Here is a 22,968-nt window from a genome sequence, read left to right as displayed (position 1 = left end):
GGCCGGCCCAAAGGCGGCGCCAGAATATGCGCGGAAACATCAACTTGCACTCACACACACACGGCAGTTGGTCATTGGCGGCGCAATTGTCCAGCTCACCCACCCGGCGGCATGGTTCCTCTTACGTAGTTTGGTGGTGAAAGCGTGGCCCTCTGGGTGGATTCACATGGGAGACACATCACATCACATTACACAACTCGAGGTAATCAGGGTATCTCTTGATTCAAATACGGAAGTAGGCCCTTCTTTCGGGCGTCTTTTTCCAAACTCACACTGTTTCCAACAATACCGTTCTACCGCCGGACTCCATAAACAGCAAAAACCCACGCTCGCTCGTGACCCAAGGAACAATACCCAAACAACCAAAACATTAAGTCAGACCGTCTTATCCTCCGTGGACCCTTGACTCTTGGAGCTCTCATCCATCTCGGCCTCCTTGGTCGGCGACTGCTCCCGGCCATCAAGCACCGTGCCCTCTCTCGGACCGAACGTACCAAAGTAATCCGCATCATCCACCGCCGTCGGACTCTCGATCGGGGCAACGTAGTGAAGCAGGCAGTATGTCACAACCGCCAACGTACACCCCAGCGGCCACGCAAGGTAATATAGATGCGACCACCCGTCCTTCTCAACCGTGGGATCCTGCACCCGCTGGATGAAGCCCGGCAACAGCGCCCAGGTCCCCATGACCCAGGCCACGCCCGCCCGCCAGTTGACGCCCTCCCAGTACCAGTACACGCTCGCGCTCGTGGCCTCGTAGAGGTGCGTGAGCTTCAGGTTGCGGCCGCGGACCAGGTAGTAGTCGGCAAACATGACGCCCGTCATCGAGCCCAGGAACACGCCGTACCCGCCCATCACGGTGAGGAACTTGCTCGCGCCGTTCATCAGCTGCCAGGGCTGCATCACGAACGCGAAGGCTGCGGTGAGGTACCCGCCTCTTCTCAAATTGAAGTACCGCGGCAGCAGCGCCGAGAGGTCGATCCCGTTGGACAGCGCGTTCTCCGCCACAGCAATCCCAAACTGCGCGAAGATGAAGGCCAGACTCGCGAAGAAGACGGCCACGCGCGCGCCGGCCGAGTTATCGTAGTGTGCCTGTAATGCGTCGAGAAAACGGTAGGGCTCCCAGACCAAAGTCCCCTGCGTCTTGGGGAACAGCTGCGCCGCGCAGGAGGTGCAGACAATGCCGATGAAGGCAACCACAATAGTATTCAGCGGGACGAAGAGCAGCTGCGACATGAGCTGGTCGCGCGGCCGGCGCGCGAAGCGGGTGAAGTCCGACTGGCTGAAGATGTGCGTGCTGATGCCGCCGATGTTAGTGCACACCCCCAGCGCCAGCATCCATCCCAGATGAGAGCCGGTTGCTTGCTGGACGCCGGCGGTCGCCGTGATGTCGCGCAGCATCGGGCCCGCGCCGTGCGCCGTGGCCACACACCAGATGAGCAGCGCGAAGACGGTGGGGATGACCGTGCATGCGGCCACGGCGAAGGGGATGTGGTACCGCTCGGGACGAATGTAGATGAGCGGCAGGCAGAGCAGCGAGAAGATGATGAAGCCGGTGAAGTCGGCGACGGTCATTGTCCCGTTGGCCAGGGGGCGGTCGAGGGCGTTGAAGGACGGCGCCATGGATGATATAAAAGTGCGCACGCACTGTCCGCCCCAGTAGACCTGGGTAGAGTACCAGATGAAGGAGAGCATGATGCGCTGCACGAGCGGGAAGAAGGCGCCGTACATGCCCCACGAGGCCTTTTGCAGAATTGAGAAGCCAATGTGCCACTTTGCTCCCGGACCGCCGGCGAGCACGCAGATGAGGCCGACGAGGATGTGGCCGATGATGACGGTCAGCATGGCCTGCCAGACGTTGAGGCCGAGGGCGATGAGCGAGGAGCCGGTCGTCCAGCCGCCGATGTTGAACGAGCCCGTGACGACCCAGAGGCCGACGAACTGCCAGGGCCCGTAGGTGCGTCGCTCCGGCGGCAGAGGTCGTGTGTCGCGGTTCATGTAGGCTGTTGTGACGACATCGGTCTCGCGGGAGACTTCGATGCGGCGGAGGAGGCCCGCCATGGGCTTTCGTGAAGTCATCATCACGCAGCACACCTTGATGTCACGCGCGTCGTTGAATGCGGACGGTTTGTGGATGCAGAGGGCTTTCCGGCGTGCCTGGTATACCGGCGCCCGTGGTGGTGGCCGCTGTTGAGCGGTTGATGTTGCTGGAGGTTGCTGCTATCTCGCTTGGTGGTATGTGTTTGCTGGCATCGGTGGACGCGCCGACAAGGAGGCGGGACACAGGCTTCACGGGTGAGGACCACGACCAGGGGGCGGTGGGCGAGCGGTGAAAACCAGACAGAGACTACCACTACCTAATACCTAATACCTAATACCTAGCGGGATGACTGGGATATGAGACGAGGTTGTTTTGCGGGGATTTCTTGAGAGGGCACAGGCACCCAAAGTCGAGAGGGACAAAGGGGGGACGAAGAAGAGGGGGGGCGATGCTGGACCGTAAGCAACTAGACCAGACGAATCTGAGGTGGCTTTTCAGACTTGTCAGACTTAGCTCGAAAGCTTAGTTCCGTCGCACGGCAGCGGCTGTGCGAGAGTTCTCCCTTTGTGATGGTGGAACGAGTCAAGAGACGGGAGAAAGAAACAAGTCACAGTGTGTGTCGAGGTCAATTCGGACGGGGCACGCGGGGCCTTCTTTAATAATCCGGAAGGGGTCATGATACAGACTGGCGATGGCTTCGAGAAGCAGGTTTCGATGATCACGGACGGGACGTTGCGGATTGAGTGGGGAAAACTCGCCGACGCGGCGAGGGACAGGCGATAGATCACATCGGCATTTGACAGTGGTATTCAAAAGCTGGGCTGGAGTTGAAGCTGACCGTGCGTTCATAGTCACTATGGACAGGGTTCTCTCCATGGAAGGGTGTCCTTGGCTCAGCTGTGACGGGCGACATGCAGACCAGCTCGCGACTCTGAGTTATGAAGCGTGGGATGGTGGCGTTCGTTTGAAACAGGACGATAGGGCAGACGAGCAGCGAGAAATAAGAGATCATCGTAAGACGAAGTTGAAGTTACGCGATTGCCATGCTGATGTCGAAAGTTGTGCGCCCTACAGAATACAGTTACCGTGTTGACGGATAACCCATGCGGTGTTTTTGTGGTTCCACGCCGTCGAAATCCCATACCCGTGTTCCAGATTTCCAGTTTGCTGGTGAAGATCCCCTGCTACAAGGAGAAATAGGGGTGAGATGCGTCTCTTTCTTCTTCCCGGGCAGCTGGGAAGCCTGGAGGCTGGATGACGGAGAAGAGAGGGGCAATCTCGCGAGGGAAGAGACAGGGGTCGTTTCTCGAAGCGTCCTAGCCTCTGTCGGGACATTGAACATCTTGGCTCCTGGGAAATCATTTTTCTTCTCCTCCCTTCTTTCTCCTTTCCCCCTGGCACCAACCGCATTTTCACTTATTCCATTCTGCCGTTCGCCTTGGCATGCGGGAACGGAATCGAACACGGACCCCAGTTGTTTGCTTGTTTGCTCCCTCGGAGTGTGGAATGTTTGCTCTTCCCCATTCAGCCGCTCACCCGCTCATGGCTGCGTCGGGAACAGCCTGCACAGCACCAACGGCATGTTGCGATTGGCCCCCGTCCTCCGGATGTGACCGTCCATCACAACCTTTATTCGATGGGCACCTTATCTCCGTTGTCGTACGCAAGTGAGGGGGCGCCGTCCGCCTTTACCAGCCCATCGATGGGGCGCGCGAATCGGAGGACCGAGGCAGGCCGAGAGTCTTGATGCTGTCATACCGTGGACCCTGTGGCTGCTCTGTTACGCTTTCCAGCCACGTTTCTATGCCCGGTGTTTTTCTTCCGCAATTCCATGCTCTTGTGTGACCCGGCTTCGTGACCACGCGTCTTTCGCGACTGGCGGTCCGGGGGGCTGCGAGCGGGCTTCCCGAGTGATGAATTGCTGGTCCCAATTTAGCCGCTCAGCAGCCAAGACCTCATTACCCCGCGAGGCCATCGCGACCCGAAGGGTCTTTCGGTCGATTCTTAACACTGTTCGTTCCCGTCCGCTTGGCCTGGCATACATAAAGATGGGAGCTTGGACATTTTTCTTGTTGGTTGGCAGGTTTTTGGAATGATTGCCTGCACCGCTTTCGCACCCCTTTTTTTTATCCGACTATCTCGCATAGCCATTTGGTTGTATCGTGCCATTCGCATCGGACGAAAACTCCTTGTTAATTGCTCAACAGCTGTTGGTGGCTCAGTGTTTGCTTGCTCTTTTGCCCTGTCTAGTGCCTCGCACACCGAGTTTCCTGTATTCGAACCCTGCAACTCGCTGATTCCAGGAACCGGAACGCCGTAACGTCGAAGTGGTTGGTCCAAGGTTGTGTTGTTTGCTCTTTCCCCCCGGCTTACGACCAACACCCCGCGATGGCTGCGGCCGCAGCAGCTGCGCTTCCGGTGGTTGATCTGCGCTCATTCGACTCGGTTGAGGGACTCGCGCAGGAGCTGATGCGCGTGGGCAAGGACCCTGGCTTCTTCTATGTCGTTGGCCACGGATTGGGCGACGGCGTTGCAGCGGACATGTTTGCGCTCGCGGAAACATTTTTCGGCTCACCCCTGAAGGAGAAGTTACGCTTCGCTAATGGGAGCGGTGACCTGGTGAGTCTTTGAGGTGTTGGCTGGTGGTCTAGAGTACCTGCGCACGGGATGTGCGGACTGGGATGGATGCAATCAGCGCCATGGTTAAAAGTCGCTGACCGGTGTTGTCTCGCTAGGGTTACACGGGAATGAGGGAAGAGACGTAGGTTGCATGACCGATCCCCCTTGTAGACCGCCATGTGCTGAGACGTTGCGTTGGGTACAGGCTGTCTGGAGCAGGACCTGGAGATGTTAAGGAGTCGTTCTATCTATCAGACCCCGGGCGGACGAATCAAGTACTTCCCGCGCCGTTGGAAGCTAAGCGAGAGAAGATGGCCGCCTTCTTCGCCGGCTGCGACGAGTTGGCCAAGACTCTGTTGGAAGCACTGGCTGTCGGTTTGGGTGTGAGTTGCAACCAACTGATCGGGACAGAAATGCGCGCGATGCTGAACAGTTTGCGCAGATGCCCAGAGACTTCCTGTCCAAGGCCCACACCGGTGAAAGTTGTCGCATGCGACTCATCAACTATCCCCCGGTGTCCCAGCTCTCGTTCCCTGAATCCGCGCCGCCGCCAGCGTCGCCGAAGCCTGATGACATCCGCGCGGGGGCGCACTCTGACTACGGCTCGCTTACGCTGCTCTTCCGCCAGGCGTCCGACCAAGGGGGGTTGCAGGTGCAACGGCACAGCGCATGGACAGATGTGCCGTGCCTTCCCGACGCTATTGTGGTTAACATCGGGGATGCGCTCGAGTTCTGGACTGCGGGGAGGTTGCGGTCGACGGTGCATCGGGTGGCGTTTCCGAGGTCTGCGAGTGAGAATGTGGGCAGGCTGAGTATACCTGTTTTCATACAGCCTGACCGCCATGTGCTGTTGGAACCGATCAAGGGTAAGGGACAGCCAGTCATGGATGAGAGCGTTATCGACCCGGAGTTCTTGGATGTTCTGAAGAGAAAAGGGTACGAGAGCGCCAAGCCCGTCACGAGCTGGGAACATCTCGAGAGGAGGATAAGGGCGACATACGGAAAGACATGAATGCACGAGAATGGTGTGAGGAGGGCATAGCGCGTCATAGCAGTGTGCTGACTTTCGAAGCGTTGGATTTGCAGAGAGGATACCCAATCCCGTAACATGTTTACCCAGGCATTATGTACATATTTGCATGGTCCTCAGTATATGCAGCAGTCATTGGCTCGTTGTACCGCACTGAACAGCGTTCATATGCCAGCTCAAGACTTTCTTGGATCGAACACGAGGTTGAGCGGCCCAACTGTCAATGTTCCAGTATCCTTGTTATCCGCCAGAAACTTCTCCCCGGTCTGACCTTGCGCATATCTCAGGTTGTACTTGTGCACCACCGCACTGACTACGAAGCGAGTCTCAAGGAGGCCCAGCTGTTTGCCGATACAGACATCATGCCCTTTCTTCGGTTAGACAGTTGACTCATGAACCAATATTTGCAAATGAGAACAGGTACCTGTAGAGAATGGAACGTATACCGCGGGGTTCTTGACAAGTTCTGGTCGGTCAATCCAGCGCTCTGGGATAAACTCATCGGGGCTCTCGAAGAAGCGAGCATCTGGGTCAAAGAACGATTAGTGCCACTTCACTCGATACTCGATGCCTCATAGGGACCTACCGCGGTATTGTGTGTACGAAGGCACGAACACAATCGTGTCCCCGGGAAGCCAGACGTCGTCAACTTGCAGACCCTCCGGGGGCGTCATTCTCTGAACACCCGAGGGCACCGGTGGATGGAGACGCAAAGACTCGTCGATACAAGCTTGTAGATATCGCAGCTTCGCAAGGGGTGCATGCTCCGGTTTGTCATGCTCACGGAAGTATTCATCGACTTCCTTTTGCAGCTTCTTGTACTCCTGTGGATGACGTGCCAACTCCATGAAGAGACACGACAACACAGCAGCAACCGTGTCACTAGAATTGCATGTCAGCCATAGTTAGTACGATCCAACCAACCAAATCAACATACCTCCCAGCAACAGTAATAAGAATACAGTCGCCGTACAGATTCAACATGTCCTGGAACGAATGCTCTTTCTTAGACTCAAAGTCTTCAAGGACCCACGTGAAAATATCCGGGCTCTCCGGCTTATTCTGAATGCGCTGCTGAACCTGCTGGGAAATCCAACCCTTGAACCTCCTCAGTTCGGCGTTCCACAGGGACATCTTGCGGTAAATCGGCAACGCCCACATGGCGTGCGTGAAACGGCCCACAGCCAAAGTCTCGTTGTGCAGCCCGTCCATGTAAAAGTGCGCAACGCCGTCTTCGAGCATGCGGAAACCATGGCCGAGAGAGAACTCGCCCATGACGTCGAAGCTGTAGAAGTTGAACCAGAGGGATGCATTGAACCGGGTGCCCGCACTCGCTTCGATCCCGGCGAGGAGTTGGTTGGAATACTTGAGTACTCGTGGCTCGTAGTCGCGCAAAGCTGAAAAGATCAGTTCATGTCAAGCTGTGGTATCTGAGAAGCACAACCTTTCGAGGTGAATCCATACTCCCATGCCTTTCGCCGTCGTGAATGCGCCTCCTTATCTCTGACCATTTGCATCGAGACCATGGGATGGAGCAGGTTGTACCATGGGCCCTTGTAACAGTCTGTCTCGAGAAAGACCGCGTTGATGGCACCTGGCTTATTGATCGAAAGTTCCGTCGGGCCTAGGGACGTTTGAGCATCATGCCGTCATCTGTGAATTGAGTGGTCTCTTACCAACTCTCACAACGTCTCCGTACTTCTCGTGAAGCTTCTTGACGTCTTCATGAAGATGCATCCGATTCCAAATACTGGCTGTTACATACAGGTTCGAGAACTTCGCCAGGATGGGGCCGGGGAACCTGTTTAACCGATGGAAGAACCCACGATACACCACCATACTTGTGTAAATGCCAAAAACAAGAGTCGCGAAGAGCATGCCCACCGCTTTGGACGCATCCGCCAATCCGATTGACTCGATAGGATGTGCGATCCAGGGAGCGAGCATTGGCGCAGCCATAGTCGTTCCCACTGCTACAAGAAATGTTGACAGGAACGCAAGAATAATCTTCTGAGCCGCCAAATCCCATTCGCCATACCGGAAAACAAAGACATGTAAGAGGGTGCCAATGGTAAAGGAGAGCCCGAGGGCCTCCGGAGTTCGGAAAACGTCGCTCGCTAACATCGTGTCACCATTTCCACCGAGAAACTTGTCGGGACATGGCAGAAGGTGTGTCGGGCGATAGAGACAGAGAATTGATATATCCTCGCTTCATTCGTCTGAAGTTTGCATGATTCTGTCTTCATCAGGCAACCCCAGCATGTTTCCCCAACTCCGCCGTACTCCCCCATCTCGCATGAAACTCAAAGTTTCGTCATCCACTGCTTAAAAGCGGATGATTGAACCAAGAGTCTGTAGGCTGCATGTTGGAAGAATGCTAATACGAAATTTGCTAATCACCTGTTCGGTCGTTCGAGCATCTCGTGTATGGATGTCAATATGAATGATGGCGCATACGTTTACAGACACTGACATCAGGGCCTCAGAGATGTCCTGTAAAGTAGAAGCATATTTGATCTCAGTCGGAGGTCCGGGGGGCATCAGAATTGATCGGAGTTCCGATCATTGATCGAGGATAGAAAGCCTATCAACTCATGATTAGGATATCCGTTCTGCTTTCGATATTTACCATGGGGCGAAGATCAATTCCTCAACACTATGCGCATATGCATTGGATAGTGCCCAAGTACCTGGCGAGCTTGACGTACGCCTTTTGGGCGGTATCTGCGCGACAAGCTTGAAATCATCCTGAGCGTCAACCATCCCGAAGGTCTCGAAACCCCAACATTTAAGGCCTGCTCAAAGCCGATGACCAGCAAAGTATCCCGGCTGTCGTTTGATGGACAGATTTCGTCATGCATCCTACGTCTTTATTAAATTTTTTGTTCTTGATTCGGTAGACATCCATAGAACCTAGACCTGAGGAGTGGGTACGTCAAATTGGGAAGTTTTCGCCTCCAGAGCTCAAGACAACGTACAAATCTCCCCAGCAAGTTGGGAATCTCTATGACTTCCCCCTACATTGCAACATTCCAAGTGACTGGTCTATTCCGAATTTTCACTTGTATCGGCTAAGCGCATATCACCCTCCGTCTAGTGATATTTTCTTAGGCTTGAGTCGACCAACGGATGCTCTGGACATCTTCTTGAGCACTCTTTGTGAAAGCTTGTGTAGTGGAGATCTATCTACCCTTCGTGATGCAAGGATGATGCGGGGACTTCCAGTGTTCGCCAACTTCCGAGCCAATTTTAGCTCGCCAGGCGTTGCCGAAATTGCAGACCACGCTAACAGCCTCTTCACCCAGCGCGAATGGGGCGATACGAGACCTCAAGATGGTACTTAGGCGAAGCGATGCCCTTTCTAAACTCATCTCGGAAGGCCGACGACTTCCTTCCACCAAAACCACAACCACGTTCTCACAATGCGATCTCCCAGCTTTGCCCGCAACGTTGCGTTGCTGGCTGCAACTATCGCAAACCCTGTATTCGGCCTTCCTGTCGCCAACAACACACAAGTTGCGCAAAGAGTCGAATGGAGGAGTCTGTCGGATTCAGCAAAGGCGGATTACATCAAGGCCGTAAAATGCCTCGACAGCCTGCCATCAAAACTTGGTCTCGAAACTTCGCGCTACAACGACTTTCCTTACGTTCACGCGCATCTAAACATTCAGAGTGAGTAGAGACCTCAGTTGCCATCCATCAACCGCGTCGTCCGTGCGTTGCGACTGACTCGAAGACAGTTCACTTTGTTGCCCAATTCCTGCCATGGCACCGATACTTTGTCCACATCTACGAGACTGCTTTGAGGGATGAATGCAGTTACACTGGTCCCATGACTTACTGGGACTGGACCTTGGACTCCGAGGACATGTCGAAGAGCCCCGTCTTTTCGACCGATGCCACCACAGGCTTCGGCGGCAATGGACTCAACGGCGGCCTTACGTCGCCATCTCGCCCAAATCCGTTGACGATGTGCGTGACCGACGGTGCATTCGCCAACTTCACTGTTCCGTACTTCGATACGACACCAAGAGCGCATTGCTTGAACCGCGGATTCAACGACGGCATTGGCGTCGACAACGGCAAGTTCCAGGGCAAGGCCTACTCCCCTACGAGGATTTCGGAAATCACCGAGACTTCTGGCAACTTTTCGCAATTCGCGACGGCGTTGGAGAACGGGCCTCATGGTGCGATTCACAATTCGGTGGGCGGAGACCTGATCCCCTCAACATCTCCTAATGGTAAGCACCCACATAGATGAAAACTCCTCGGTCGATTTCGTTAGCTGACTGTTTGGAAGACCCGCTCTTCTTCCTTCACCATGTGCAGATTGACAGACTTTGGTGGTTGTGGCAGCAGGAGGCGCCTGAGAGCCGCACGCAAGACTTCTCAGGCATAAGGATTTTGGAGACTGGTCAGGTGGATGAGAGGCCGGCAACTTTGAACGACAATATGCCTATGTTGGGTCTTGCGCCAGATATCGCTATTCAGCAGGTTATGTCAACAAACAATGCCCTGTTGCAGTACAAGTACTAGACAAGACGTAAAAGTAGACCAATGGCTTGCGGGCATCATTCCAGCGGTAAAATAGACGAACTAGTTCACTATCCCATCGAGTGCTGAATGACGTCAGTATATAGGTGTGCGGGGTAGCAGCAAGTCGCCTGTTATTCCGAGAGATCAACAGTTTTTTTAGACCAGTGAAAAGGTTCAATAAGAGACTATTTGGAGAAACTGTGGGTACCTCATGTACTGGCGTCATTCAGCACTCGATGGGATAATTCAGTGCGATTCATTCCATGATGTCCTATGCCTTGTACACTTGTAAGCCAAATTCAATCAGGCGTCTTTATTGGGCATGCGGTCTGTTATGGCGTGCGGTATATCTCAGCACGCTGTTGGTTGTCACGCGCTGCTGATGAGCATTACCCCGCTTTGTGCCAAGATCAGGCATCTGTCGAGACGAAGACTTTCATCTTGTCAAGTTGGAATCTCTCGAGACGCAATATCTCAACGCTTCGTATCGTGCCTGTCCTAGTTGCTCGACGTGATCCAACCTCTCTATCGCTACTACGTGCGACATGATATGCAACGTTTGCCGAGATGGGATAGAGGCAAATGTGCCGAAGGACGTTTTGGGCGAGAGGCGGGGTTTTCCAGTCGTCTGGGCTCATCACTTGACTTGCAGCAGTCTGAAAGCGTCGGTCGAGGCAGCATGCTATATTTGCAACCGAATCTGGATTTGCCTTACCCCGGAGCACCAAGCATATATCACAGGCGTGGCAGAGCAGACGCAAGCTCCTGTCATTGACGGTCTAAGCCATGAATATGAACCAGGCTCACATCCATACCTCAAGGCAGAGAATGCTGTCACCAAAATGCAGCTGGAGTGGCATCGGGATCATCGACATGAAAATTTCGAGACCATGACTGCTTTCATAAACCTACGACTAACATATCCATCGAGCATGCTCGCAATGGAATTCAAATGGAACGGTATCGGCAGCTTTCTCATTCAACCTTACGACGGTAATTGGAACCATGGAATCAGTTTTAGATTTACATGAATGTTATGCACATAACTGATATATTGCTTGGAGATAGCCAACTACCTACACCTCGGCCCCTGGCTGAAATTACTTCGTCTAAAGACGCCCTGCTACAGGCCAAGAACTGGTGCGATCAATGCGTCCAAGGCCACACTTGGTGTCAGGCTTCGGCGTCGAATGCAGTCTGGTGGCCCACTCGTCTAGTGGACTTTGGATCATCAGAGACTCCATGTTCTCATTTCCGTTTGGTACAGCCAAGCAAAGAACCACTTACCGGGCCCTACATGACACTGAGTCATTGTTGGGGGCAGGTGAATTGTCTCAAGTTGACTACAGACAACTTAACTGAGCTGTCTAGCTGGCTGCCGGTCACAACTCTTCCGCAACTATACCGAGACGCAGGAGATGTAGCACGACTACTAGGAGTCAGATACTTGTGGATAGACTCTCTCTGCATGATACAGGACGGAGACAACATGTCTGATTGGCGTCATAAATCGACTATTATGGATAAGGTCTACTCAGCAGCCTTTTGCAACATCTCAGCGTCGACGGCCCCTGATGCGCATCATTCTCTGTTCAATGATCGCAAAGCTGAAGCTTACACGTGGCAAATCGTCCAACTCAAGCGACAGGGGAAACATTCAGTCTACCGCATCGTGGATGAAGACATTATGGCGAACAGACGTGGACGGTGCACTGGTCAACTCAAGAGCCTGGGTACTTCAAGAGAGACTTCTTTCAAGAAGGATACTTCATTTCGGAGAAAGGCAGATTCTATGGGAGTGCCGAGAGAACAATGCAGCTGAGTTTTACCCCGAGGACGTACCATGGGCTCTCCAATGTCACGTCAATGCATCGCCACGTCGCCTGGCCTCTCTAGATGACGCAAGGTGGCCATTATCTAAGTCCGATCCAATACGCTCTCACGTTCTGCGAGTTTGGAAAGATATAGTCATGGCTTACAGTGGTTGCAAGCTCACGTTTCCTGCCGACAGAATGGTTGCCCTTTCGGCCATTGCCAAGCAAGTAGCTCAGATCTTGGGCGACGAGTACGTTGCGGGCATGTGGCATCGTTCTCTCAAGCATGAGATCCTTTGGAGTGTAGAAAGTGTAGCACCTACCTCGGCATGTCAAGAGTCGTCCTACCGAGCCCCAAGTTGGTCATGGGCGGCCGCAGACGCTCCGGTTACTCCGGCTATATGGGATGTGTTTCCCACGGAATCATTCGTCGATGTTGAGGACTACCACCTGGATTACGTTACTGAAGAATTTACTGGACTTCTAAAAGGCGGTTGGATCCGCTTATGGGGTGCTCTGAAACCCCTACGTCTTACTCAAGGTCTGAAATTCCACAAATTAGCTTGGGAAGCTACCATTAACACCACGAAATATCAAACACGATCCGTGTACTTGGACACTTTACACCAGGACTTCGAACTTCAGAACACTCAGTCATCACTGTACTGCATTACTAGTGCCGTGGAGGAAACCCAAGGATTCAAGATCCTCCTTCTCGAGGTACAAGATCGCAGTAAAGGCATATTTCGCCGCATTGGTATGATTACACACCTTGACGAGGGAAGTCGAGAGCAGATCCTCGGGCCCTGCGACGACGAACACAATTTTCCTTGTGAAGAGTATAGAAATGGTAAACATCTGATACGAATCATCTGATGAGTCACGGATCCTTTCAGTCCCGTCTAGTTTACCCTTCCCAGTCACAATTACAGGTCGATTGCAAAATCAAATTCATGAGTTCGTCTATCTGCAGAATGTGGCTCTTGCTATCAGCATAGAAAAGCTCAACTTGCTTGTCTCATGATCATTGTTTGAATTTCTGCAAATATCATGGTTTCTCACATTACCGGAGACATTTGTCACAGAAAGTATTACCGACAGATTCCACAGACCAAGGGTTTCCTGTAAATAGGTTGGGGTCAGAACATCCTTGCATCGCTCTATCGCAATGACGAGGAGTCATTTTCGAGCGACGACTGAATTGACCAACTGACTGGTATCAATGATAAAGTGTAACGAGAAGTGGCCGAATTATTAGATTTTCTGTTTGATCGAGACGTACCAGAGCCTGAGCGTACTAAAACGAAGGGCTTCATTTAGAGTTGTCCCCGGCTGGCAATTGCGGGTATTGAAGGCATTTTAGCGCGCAAAATACACGGCAGACGCCTGGGATCAGCCCATGTTAACCTGAAAGAGCCTGGCGCACCAGTCAAGCCGGCATGTGTCGCCATCACACCCCCGCGAGCACGACATCGACGAAAATCTTTCGTGCTATTCTCTTCCTCACTGACTGGGCTCTTGGCGATGCAATGAGCTGCCTCGAAGACTCACTGGGTCTTGCCCCAAGTCTGGAGGTCACTCCACATTGCCTGCGATGTTTCGGGGGTTCTCCAAAGTCTACAGGGCCCTAGAAGTCGCCAAGAGTCTTGGGTCGTAAATAATCTGTGAAGCCTATCCCTCCGGTCCATCCCTCGAAGCTACACCTAGTGACCTTCCCCAACAGGAAGGACTTTCTCAGGCAGATTCATGAATTTTATCGTGTCCTCGCCGCTGCCCAGGCGCCCAGCCTGCTGACGCCCTCTTGGCGCAGTCGCCCGTCTAGCTCATTTCACTGCAACCGGGCCATTCACCGGCCATCTGGCATTCCCGTCTTCTCGAGGATGAAAACTCACTGGACGCCATCATCCTCGCGAGCTTGCCGGCATCTATGGCGATTCAGCTTCAAAGAGGCAGCTGAAGAGAAATCATCAGCTCTTCTCACACACCCAAGCCCATGTGCCACCTCGCGTCAACACCCTGGACGCACATCTGGAGCTCTGATCCCTGCCGCTGCATCCTTCTGGAAAAAGGCCGAACCCATGATTTTAAAATTTGGTGCCTGTGTGGAGTATGGATGTTGGCGATGAGGCTATTTTGTGGCGTCCTGCCACCTGGTTCGTCAAATCAAAGTTGGAACGGGTTCGCAAGCCTCCTGAACCTCGCCCGGGACAGCTCTCGCTGATTATGTTGCCTATCATCAAGGTTACTCTCAACCTCATGGTCCTCATGGTAGCAGGCAGCGAGTCGTTTGTACCCTTGCGTGACGTTGCAATGCAATGACGTGCGGGGCACTGGAGGTCTGCACGGGATAAGATCAACCCTTCCACCGCCTGTCTCGGGTTGCGATGCAGCAGCAGGTAGATGCAGGGCTGGGCACATATATAGCTCCTAGCTCCCCCTTCGGTGACCTTTGCCGATCTCCATGCCTCAGCTCAAAACCTTATCTGTCCTTCCCCCCTCGAGGAAGCTTCTTAGCTTCGCATCCCCACGAGTCGATCTTGGCAACTTCAGACGATTGACATCGCGCGACGGGACGACGAGATGAGCGGACCGATCAAGCACGACCACTATGTTGGTGAGAGTCGGCACGATGTACAACGCGACGACAACTCGACGGAGGTTGGGGTCGTCAAGGACCAGCAGACGTTCGCCTACTCCGAAGAGCGGAAGATCGGTGTCACGGGCGCTGTCTTTCTCATTCTGAATAAGATGATTGGAACCGGAAGTTAGTACCACTAGGAACTAAACTCATCTAGCAAGGCATGTTGACATATTCGAATAGTTTTCTCGACGCCATCAGGCATATTCCAGTCTACTGGCTCCGTCGGCGTTTGCCTCATGCTCTGGCTCATCGGTGGTATCCTCACATTCTGTGGTCTATCAGTGTTCCTTGAATTCGGCCTTGCGATTCCACGATCTGGCGGAGAAAAGAACTATCTCGAGCGGGCATACAAGCATCCCAAATACCTTGCGACCTGTGTTCTCGCAGCTCAGATGATCCTTCTCGGCTTCTCATCTGGAAATGCCCTCGCTTTCGGTAGATACATTCTCTTCGCTTCCGGGTCAACAGCTCCCGATGGTTGGATCGCCCGTGCAATCGGTATTGCCGGCGCAACGTTCGCTGTCGGCATCCACGCCATCACCCCCAAATGGGGCGTCCGTCTGTTCAACGTGCTGGGTGTCTTCAAAGTTGCAGTCTTGATCTTTATCGTCTTTTCCGGGTTCGCTGCTCTTGCTGGTCGCCGTCGAGTTCCTGACCCTCACAACTTCGACAATGCCTTCCGCATCGAGGACGGAGATGGGTACGGCAATGGTGGTGTCTACGGATATGCGACTGCGTTGCTGCGCATCATCTACAGCTACAAGGGTTGGGAGAATGCCAACTATGTTGTCGGCGAGCTGAAGAACCCACGCAAGACCCTGGCTATCGCTGCCCCCATCGCAATCGGTGGTGTCACAATCCTCTACGTCCTTGCCAATGGTGAGTTGACCAAGTAAGCTGTCTGTTGGTCTTCAGTTGCTAATGTGGTGGGAAATCACAGTTGCCTATTTTGCTGCTATTCCAAAGACTGAGTTGGCTAATGCCGAAGTCATTGTCGCCGGTGTCTTCTTCCGTAACGTGTTTGGCAACAGCGCCGGCGCTCGGGCTCTCCCGGCCTTCGTCGCCATCAGCAATTTGGGCAATGTGCTTGCGGTGAGCTTCGCCCACGCTCGTCTCAACCAGGAGCTTGCCAAGGAAGGTCTCCTGCCTTTCAGTCGATTCTGGGCGTCCAACAAGCCTTTCAATGCTCCTGCTGCATCTGTACGTATCGCCAGTCTCCGCAGCCATGTCACTATGACCATATGTTAACCACCCGGCCCAACTCAGCTTTTTCTTCACTGGATTGTGACTGTTATTGTGCTAGTAGCGCCTCCTGCTGGGCCAGCTTACAATTTCATCACTGACCTGTACGTTTATCCGGGAGCATGGATTAACGGCTTCGTCGGAATGTAAGTTACATCGGCTCAAGCTATTTTAAATGACTACTAACATGTGCCCAGCGGTCTGCTGTACCTCCAGTGGAACAAGAAAGAGAATTGGACCTCGCCATGGCACACGTATTTCCCCATTACTATCCTCTACGTGTTGGTTAATTTCTTTCTTTGCATTGTCCCCTTCATCCCGCCCAATGGATCCTGGACCGCAGACGGATACCCGTACTATGTGTTCCCGATCGTCGGCGTTGGAGTGCTGCTTCTGGGAGCTCTTTACTGGTTGTGCTGGACCAAAATCTGGCCAGCCTTCGGCGGATATAAAATCGTAGCCGAAAGAACATACGATGAAGCGGGCAACGAAGTTATCCGCTACAAAAAGGTCAGCACGAAAGGGTTGTCCGGCCCTGTGGAATAACCGAGCGCAATGGCAAGTAATCTTTGCTGGGCAAAAAAATCACAATAATTGGGAACTAGTTTAGATAATAATATTGATTGTTGATATCATGTCCAAGCGAACGCATGCAATCCAACGCTCTGCTAACAGTACACATTGGTATCATCCCTACTCGAGGCTCTCACGCTCCAAACCCTCAGTGTCGCCGGGCTCACGGTAGGTTCCAGACGGCTTCGCAGAGCGAGTGCGCTCGTCAATAATGTTGTCCTTATCAATGGCCTCCTTGTCATCACGCTCTAATATCGGTCAGTCAAATCTAATAGAATCGAAATCGGCAAACATACCCAGTTGCTGATCCGAGTCGGCGGTTTGAGGGTCAATGGGGTCCTCAATCTTTGCATCATCGGCCTGGACTCTGATGGGCTCGCCGCGCTGGGGCTGGCGGGAGACGTACTCGTTGTCCTGGACGTCACCGGTGGGGGCCTCGTTGGAAGACATGATTTATGATTATTGAAAAAGGGTTTGAGTATTTGAGTCTGAAATTGTGATAAAGTGTTGGTGATATGATTTCTTTGATGATGTAGACAATAAATTCAATCTTAGGAACTTCACTTCCCTTCATATACAGAATTCAGCTGTGATATCAGCATGCTAGCCTTACTGCATTGAGTTGAAAACACCATCAACTGTAACGGGCTAGAGCCCGGCCGAGATCTCCGGCTTTGCCGGAGCAGCTACCGAGATCCGGCTCCGCCGGATCCACTATTCTGCTGTAGCACACCGCCTAGCCCCGGTCTGCATCACTGCTGCTAGGCGCCTATCCCTGTAAAGTCCTTTCCTCCTTCTTCAGCTTAGAATAGTCAATCGACGGCACCTCTACGTTGAACAAGCCTAGGGGCCAGCCCCTTACATATTCTAAGCTCGACAACAAAAGACGCTATACGAAACCTCACGAGAGCGATATGACGATTCGCTAGAGGGTAGTGCAAACGAGAAGACGCTATACGGAACCTCACGAGAGCGACACGACGATTCGCTAGAGGGTAGCGCAACGAGAAGACGCTATATGGAACCTCACGAGAGCGGCACGATGGATCCGCCAGAGGGTAGCGTAAACGACGCGATGAATGCTGAGATTGATCGCCGGATCAACGAAGCGGTCAACGCAAGCGTCCGTCCTCTTCAGGACCAGATGGCCCAGCAGACGGCCCAGATGACGCAGCTCTTGACAGCTCTGAATGGGCTTATGTCAACGGATAGAGCAACCCCTACGCCGCTTGCGAGCAGCGTAACGACCCCGTCCACAGCCGATACAACTATACAGGCAACGAGCGACGGTATAACGATGGCAGCTAGAGGGCGGAGGAAACATCAAATACCAAACCCACCAAAGTTTAGCGGCATACGTAAAGATTTCCAACGTTGGTTCCTAGAGATGAAGGGAAAGATACGAAGAGATAGGGAAGCTTTCGACTGTGATGCCGATATATTCGCATACATCTACGCAAGGCTGGAAGGCACAGCTCAAACCATGGCGTCACCCTACTACGCTCAAGGCGGAGCAGATGGAGCGGAATCCTCCGATCAGTTTATGCAATACCTTGAGACTCGCTATGGAGATCCCAATGCAGAAGCCAGGGCACTGGATAGGCTACGTACTATCCGACAGAAGGAAAACGAAAGCTTTGCTACATTCCTCCCAAAGTTTGAGAAGGAGTTAGCAGAAGGTGGAGGAGGACACTGGGCAGACGCAGTCAGAATCAACTATCTGAAAGGAGCCCTGAACTCCACTCTGCGGGACCGTCTAATTAGTGTAATCGATCCCCCGAAAACCTACCCAGAATACGCCCGGGTCCTTATGATAATAGGGTCAGGGCTAGATAGTAGGACCTACCAGGAACGTCACGAACGACGACGATACCGAGATGCCGATGGGGACACCCTCATGGCTGGAGTCAGCCGGACTAAGGAGCCCAGAAGAGCCGCAAAGTCACAGCGCTACCGCAGCGACTCTTCCTCATCAGAAGACAACATAAGGCCCCAGAAAGATAACCGTAAATGCTATAACTGCAATAAGATCGGCCATATTGCTACACGGTGCCCTAAGCCAAGACGTTCAGGGCCTAAGAAGGTCAAGAAGGTTGAGAAAGCTAAGAGGCGAGAGGAGAGCAGCGATAGTAATGCTATAGAGGAGCTAGGAAGCTCTGAAGCTGAAGAGAGCTCGGGAAAAGAGTAACTCTAACGCGAAGTCGGGCGTTAGAGGCCAAGCCTAGTGACATTACAGAATGGAAGCAGTTCAAGCATCACATGAGCAGCAAATCAGCAGTGATCACTACCCGCATACACAAGGGCACTCAAGCAGACGCCCTAGTAGACACTGGGTGCGATCTATACTCCCTTATCGACCACGACCTCGCCCGTAAGCTCCGCCTACCGGTAGTAGACCGCTCTGAGCGGCTGCTAGGCAGCTTTAGCGACGCTACAGGCGCTACAAAAGCAACAGGTGTAGTTGTCTTCAACCTAGAGCTGTGTGGTTATGATGAGAAGATCTTTGCATATACCGTACGTAGCCTTGGTGACGACCTGTTCCTAGGGAAGCCTTGGATGGAGAGGAACCGTATTCTATACGATGCCGCTGCACAACGGATACGGCATAGGAGGGGTGGCGTAGACCTACGCTTAAAAGGCGAAGAAGAACCAGATCGAGTAAGGGAGATCAGAGCCGCGCGTCTCCTTCCAGGAGCTCCTTTCACTGCACTCTATAGGAGAGCACAACGAGACACCAAACGAACTGCAGGATACGAAGTCCGAGCCATCAGCCTAGCAGATATACAGAAGGCCCTTACGAAGAAGACTGAGAAGGCAGATCTAAAGGCCCTCCTTCCGCCAGCTATACTAGCTGAGTTCCACAAGCTGTTCCAACCTGACGAAGCCGCCAACCTTCCACCACATCGTCCTGGGGTCGACCATAAGATCCCTATCAAACAGGATAGTAGTGGTAATGAGACTGTACTACCATGGGGGCCGCTCTATAGCATGTCACGAGAAGAACTCCTCGTCCTCCGTAAGACCCTACGAGACCTACTGGATAAAGGCTTTATCCGCGCCAGCAGCTCAGAGGCATCAGCACCAGTACTGTTCGTACGTAAACCAGGGGGAGGGATACGCTTTTGTGTTGACTACCGCGCCCTTAATGAACTCACTAAGCGCGACCGATACCCTCTCCCCTTAATCCAAGAGACACTACGCACTGTTAGTGCTGCTAAGTGGTTCACGAAACTGGATGTGGTTGCAGCGTTCCATAAGATACGAATTGCTGAAGGAGAGGAGCATAAGACGGCCTTCAGGACAAGATATGGGCTATTCGAATGGCTAGTTGTACCCTTTGGGCTTACAGGAGCCCCCGCTACATTTCAACGATATATCAACGGAGTGCTTCGAGAGTACCTAGACGATTTCGCTACGGCATATATGGACGACGTACTGATCTACTCAAACGGCTCACGGCAAGACCACGAAGCAAAGGTTAAGCTAGTACTACGGAAGCTTGCTCTTGCAGGGCTCCGGCTAGACCCTCATAAGTGTGCGTTCTCTGTGAAGACAGTCAAGTACCTAGGGTTCATTATCACCGCAGGAGTAGGCATCTCCTGCGATCCTGAGAAGCTGAAGGCAATCAAGGAATGGGCTGCGCCAAAGACGGTTAAGGGAGTTAGAAGCTTCCTAGGGTTTGCAAACTACTATCGGATCTTCATCCCAGCATACTCAGAGATTGCTGGACCCCTTATATCTCTTACAAAGAAGGGCGTCCTATTCCACTGGGGTAAAGAGCAGGAAGTAGCATTCCAGGAGCTTAAGAGGATCTTTGCAGCCAAGCCTATCCTACATCAACTAGACCCTGAGCGTACAACCTACGTTGAGGCTGACTGCTCAGGCTTCGCCCTTGGAGGAGTACTGTCACAAGAAGATGAGCATGGGAGACGTCACGCAGTAGCATACCACTCGCAGCGGCTGAATGCCGCCCAGTTCAACTACCCAATCCACGATAAGGAGATGCTAGCTATTATTAGCTGCCTACGAGCATGGAGAGCGGAACTGCAGAGCGTCAATAAGTTCAAGGTTCTATCTGATCATAAGAACCTGAAGTACTTCATGACAAAGCAGAGGCTCACAGAACGACAAAGCCGATGGGCAGAGGAGCTGTCTCAGTACAACTTCGAGATACAGTACCGGCCAGGAAGTGAAGCAGTAGTGCCAGACGCACTCTCTAGACGCGAACAAGACGTACCTACGTCTCTAGAGGACGAGCGCGAACAAGGCCGGATTCTCCAGCTTCTTCCCGAAGTAGCCCTTACCTCAACGCGTACACGACGCGTAGAGGCAGCCCCATCAGTGCTTGTGTTCACCGACGATAAGGAACTACAGCAACTCTGGGACCAGACCCAAGGGCAAGACCAAGTCTACCAGCAGGCATATAATGCTGTGAAACAACGAGAAAGAAGCTTCCCTCCTAGCCTCAAGCTAAAGGTCCAGATTGCTGAGTGTGAGATCGATAATGGCAACCGACTACTATTCAGAGACCGGATCTGGGTACCAGGTAGCGAAGACCTAGATAGCGAGGCGAACACACTACGTACTCGTATCGTTCAAAGCAGCCACGACTCAGTACTTAGTGGCCACCCTGGTAGAGATAATACCCTCGCGTTAGTCAGTAGGCGCTTCTACTGGCCTGGCCAGTCACAGCTAGTACGACGCTTCTGCCGCAATTGCGATGGCTGCGGGCGAAGCCACATCTGGAGAGAGCATCGAAAAGGACTTCTGAAACCTCTACCAATACCGCAGCGTATACGAAGCGACCTCGCTATGGATTTCATTACCGACCTTCCCCTTACGGATAAGGGTGAGCGATACCTTTGGGTAATTATCGACCGGCTAGGAAAAGGCGTAACCCTTGAAGCTATGGAAAGTATGGAAGCTGAAGCCTGCGCTGAACGATTCCTGAGCTGCCACTTCCGCTTCCACGGCGTCCCTACTTCAATCGTGAGCGACAGAGGAAGCAACTGGACGAGCCGCTTCTGGCGGCAATTCTGCAAGCTTTTAGGAATAGAACAGCGGCTCAGTACTGCCTATCACCCACAGACTGATGGCGGCCCAGAAAGGATGAACCAAGAGATCCAGGCCTACCTACGCAATTACATTACCTACTCGCAGAAGGATTGGGCGAATAACCTCCCAGCAGCTCAACTAGCGCTCTGCAGCCGCGATAGCAGCGCTATAGGCATGAGCAGCTTCTTCTTAGAACACGGATACCACCCAGAGCCTGTCCGGGTTCAAGAGGCAGACCCAGAAGACCATGGGGGCCGTCGCGAGGACCTGGCACGCAAGTTGGTAACAAGGCTCCAGGACGTGATGGATATGGCACGGTCGACCCTTGCCTCAACGCAGCAACGCTATGAGGAGCTGGCTAACAGGAAGCGCCAGCCTACGGAGAGACTAGAAGCAGGCGACAAAGTCTGGCTTCACATGGGCCACTACAGGTCTCCTAGGCCATGCAAGAAACTGGATTGGTTGCACCATAAGTATACCGTTACGAAGGTTATCTCACCATACGTGGTAGAGCTTAACGTGCCAACGGCTATATACCCACGCTTCCACGTGGATACCCTGAAGCGTGCAGGTAACGACCCTTTACCTGGGCAAACGCTAGACGACGAGCAGCCGCCCCCAATTATAGATGACGAAGGCGAGGAGACCTGGAATGTAGAGAGTATCGACGCCGCCGCCTGGAAGCGTCGAGGGCGTGGGAGACGCCGTGAAGTGCTGGTTAAGTGGGAAGGATACGCAGAGAGAACCTGGGAGCCTATCGAGACGCTCCAGGGGACGGAAGCGATGGAGGCTTACGAACAACGTTACGGCCCTGCGATGAAGCACGACGGAGACCCAGCTCTAGCGCCACGGACGCGCCGCCGGAGGGGAGCGGGGAGGTAATGTAACGGGCTAGAGCCCGGCCGAGATCTCCGGCTTTGCCGGAGCAGCTACCGAGATCCGGCTCCGCCGGATCCACTATTCTGCTGTAGCACACCGCCTAGCCCCGGTCTGCATCACTGCTGCTAGGCGCCTATCCCTGTAAAGTCCTTTCCTCCTTCTTCAGCTTAGAATAGTCAATCGACGGCACCTCTACGTTGAACAAGCCTAGGGGCCAGCCCCTTACATCAACCAAGTCATTGATATCATCGTCGGCGCAAGCAGTCTATGACGCTGTCATTTACGCGAAGAAACACGCATCAACGCGCCCGCGCTCAGTCCCTCCAGCCCCGTTGCAGCTATCAGTGAATGGGTCCTGTCCCCGCGATGCCCAAAGCCGCTGCCGCTAGCGGCGCCACACTTAGACAAGCATCGCCAGATTGACCCAGCGACCAGACCAAAAATGCATACCCCTTGTTCCCAATTTCAGCCCTTTGAATCTCAATCAGCGATCGTCCCTGATCAAGGGGCTAAGAGCCGATTGGACAATGGCTCGGAG

At 53.2% G+C, this 22,968-nt stretch overlaps 7 protein-coding genes across 7 annotated transcripts; 4 read left to right on the top strand and 3 right to left on the bottom strand.

Annotated features, from left to right (window-relative positions):
- Window positions 1-375: 375 nt before the first annotated feature.
- fur4-0 (Uracil permease) lies at window positions 376-2,061 on the bottom strand (the record flags this gene model as incomplete). The annotated part of the gene is made up of 1 exon (XM_032024864.1): window positions 376-2,061. The coding sequence occupies one exon, from the start codon at window positions 2,059-2,061 to the stop codon at window positions 376-378; it is 1,686 nt and encodes a 561-aa protein (XP_031878506.1).
- A 2,368-nt stretch (window positions 2,062-4,429) lies between these two features.
- CGGC5_v014065 (UPF0676 protein) lies at window positions 4,430-5,672 on the top strand (the record flags this gene model as incomplete). Its single annotated transcript, XM_032024863.1, has 4 exons — window positions 4,430-4,660; window positions 4,777-4,802; window positions 4,866-5,043; window positions 5,103-5,672. The coding sequence occupies 4 exons, from the start codon at window positions 4,430-4,432 to the stop codon at window positions 5,670-5,672; spliced, it is 1,005 nt and encodes a 334-aa protein (XP_031878504.1).
- A 194-nt stretch (window positions 5,673-5,866) lies between these two features.
- FCK2-1 (Cytochrome P450 monooxygenase FCK2) lies at window positions 5,867-7,814 on the bottom strand (the record flags this gene model as incomplete). Its single annotated transcript, XM_066153032.1, has 6 exons — window positions 5,867-6,057; window positions 6,115-6,216; window positions 6,277-6,572; window positions 6,628-7,087; window positions 7,135-7,314; window positions 7,367-7,814. 6 exons carry the CDS (start codon window positions 7,812-7,814, stop codon window positions 5,867-5,869), a joined length of 1,677 nt encoding a protein of 558 aa, XP_066007683.1.
- A 1,298-nt stretch (window positions 7,815-9,112) lies between these two features.
- Window positions 9,113-10,226, top strand: ustQ-3 (Tyrosinase ustQ; the record flags this gene model as incomplete). The annotated part of the gene is made up of 3 exons (XM_032024860.1): window positions 9,113-9,362; window positions 9,431-9,931; window positions 9,991-10,226. 3 exons carry the CDS (start codon window positions 9,113-9,115, stop codon window positions 10,224-10,226), a joined length of 987 nt encoding a protein of 328 aa, XP_031878448.1.
- Window positions 10,227-14,620: 4,394 nt separating this feature from the next.
- MUP1-2 (High-affinity methionine permease) lies at window positions 14,621-16,469 on the top strand (the record flags this gene model as incomplete). The annotated part of the gene is made up of 5 exons (XM_032024857.1): window positions 14,621-14,804; window positions 14,862-15,560; window positions 15,622-15,881; window positions 15,948-16,069; window positions 16,121-16,469. The coding sequence occupies 5 exons, from the start codon at window positions 14,621-14,623 to the stop codon at window positions 16,467-16,469; spliced, it is 1,614 nt and encodes a 537-aa protein (XP_031878480.1).
- Window positions 16,470-16,616: 147 nt separating this feature from the next.
- Window positions 16,617-16,946, bottom strand: CGGC5_v014061 (uncharacterized protein; the record flags this gene model as incomplete). The annotated part of the gene is made up of 2 exons (XM_032024856.1): window positions 16,617-16,744; window positions 16,793-16,946. 2 exons carry the CDS (start codon window positions 16,944-16,946, stop codon window positions 16,617-16,619), a joined length of 282 nt encoding a protein of 93 aa, XP_031878445.1.
- A 592-nt stretch (window positions 16,947-17,538) lies between these two features.
- On the top strand, window positions 17,539-22,433 carry Tf2-9-6 (Transposon Tf2-9 polyprotein; the record flags this gene model as incomplete). Its single annotated transcript, XM_066153031.1, has 2 exons — window positions 17,539-18,680; window positions 18,722-22,433. 2 exons carry the CDS (start codon window positions 17,539-17,541, stop codon window positions 22,431-22,433), a joined length of 4,854 nt encoding a protein of 1,617 aa, XP_066007768.1.
- Window positions 22,434-22,968: the final 535 nt, after the last annotated feature.

This window comes from Colletotrichum fructicola, assembly GCF_000319635.2.
Source record: "Colletotrichum fructicola Nara gc5 chromosome Unknown KSG_Nara_v1_contig08, whole genome shotgun sequence".
Classification (NCBI taxonomy): domain Eukaryota; kingdom Fungi; phylum Ascomycota; class Sordariomycetes; order Glomerellales; family Glomerellaceae; genus Colletotrichum; species Colletotrichum fructicola.
This window is presented reverse-complemented; position numbering and strand designations above follow the sequence as displayed.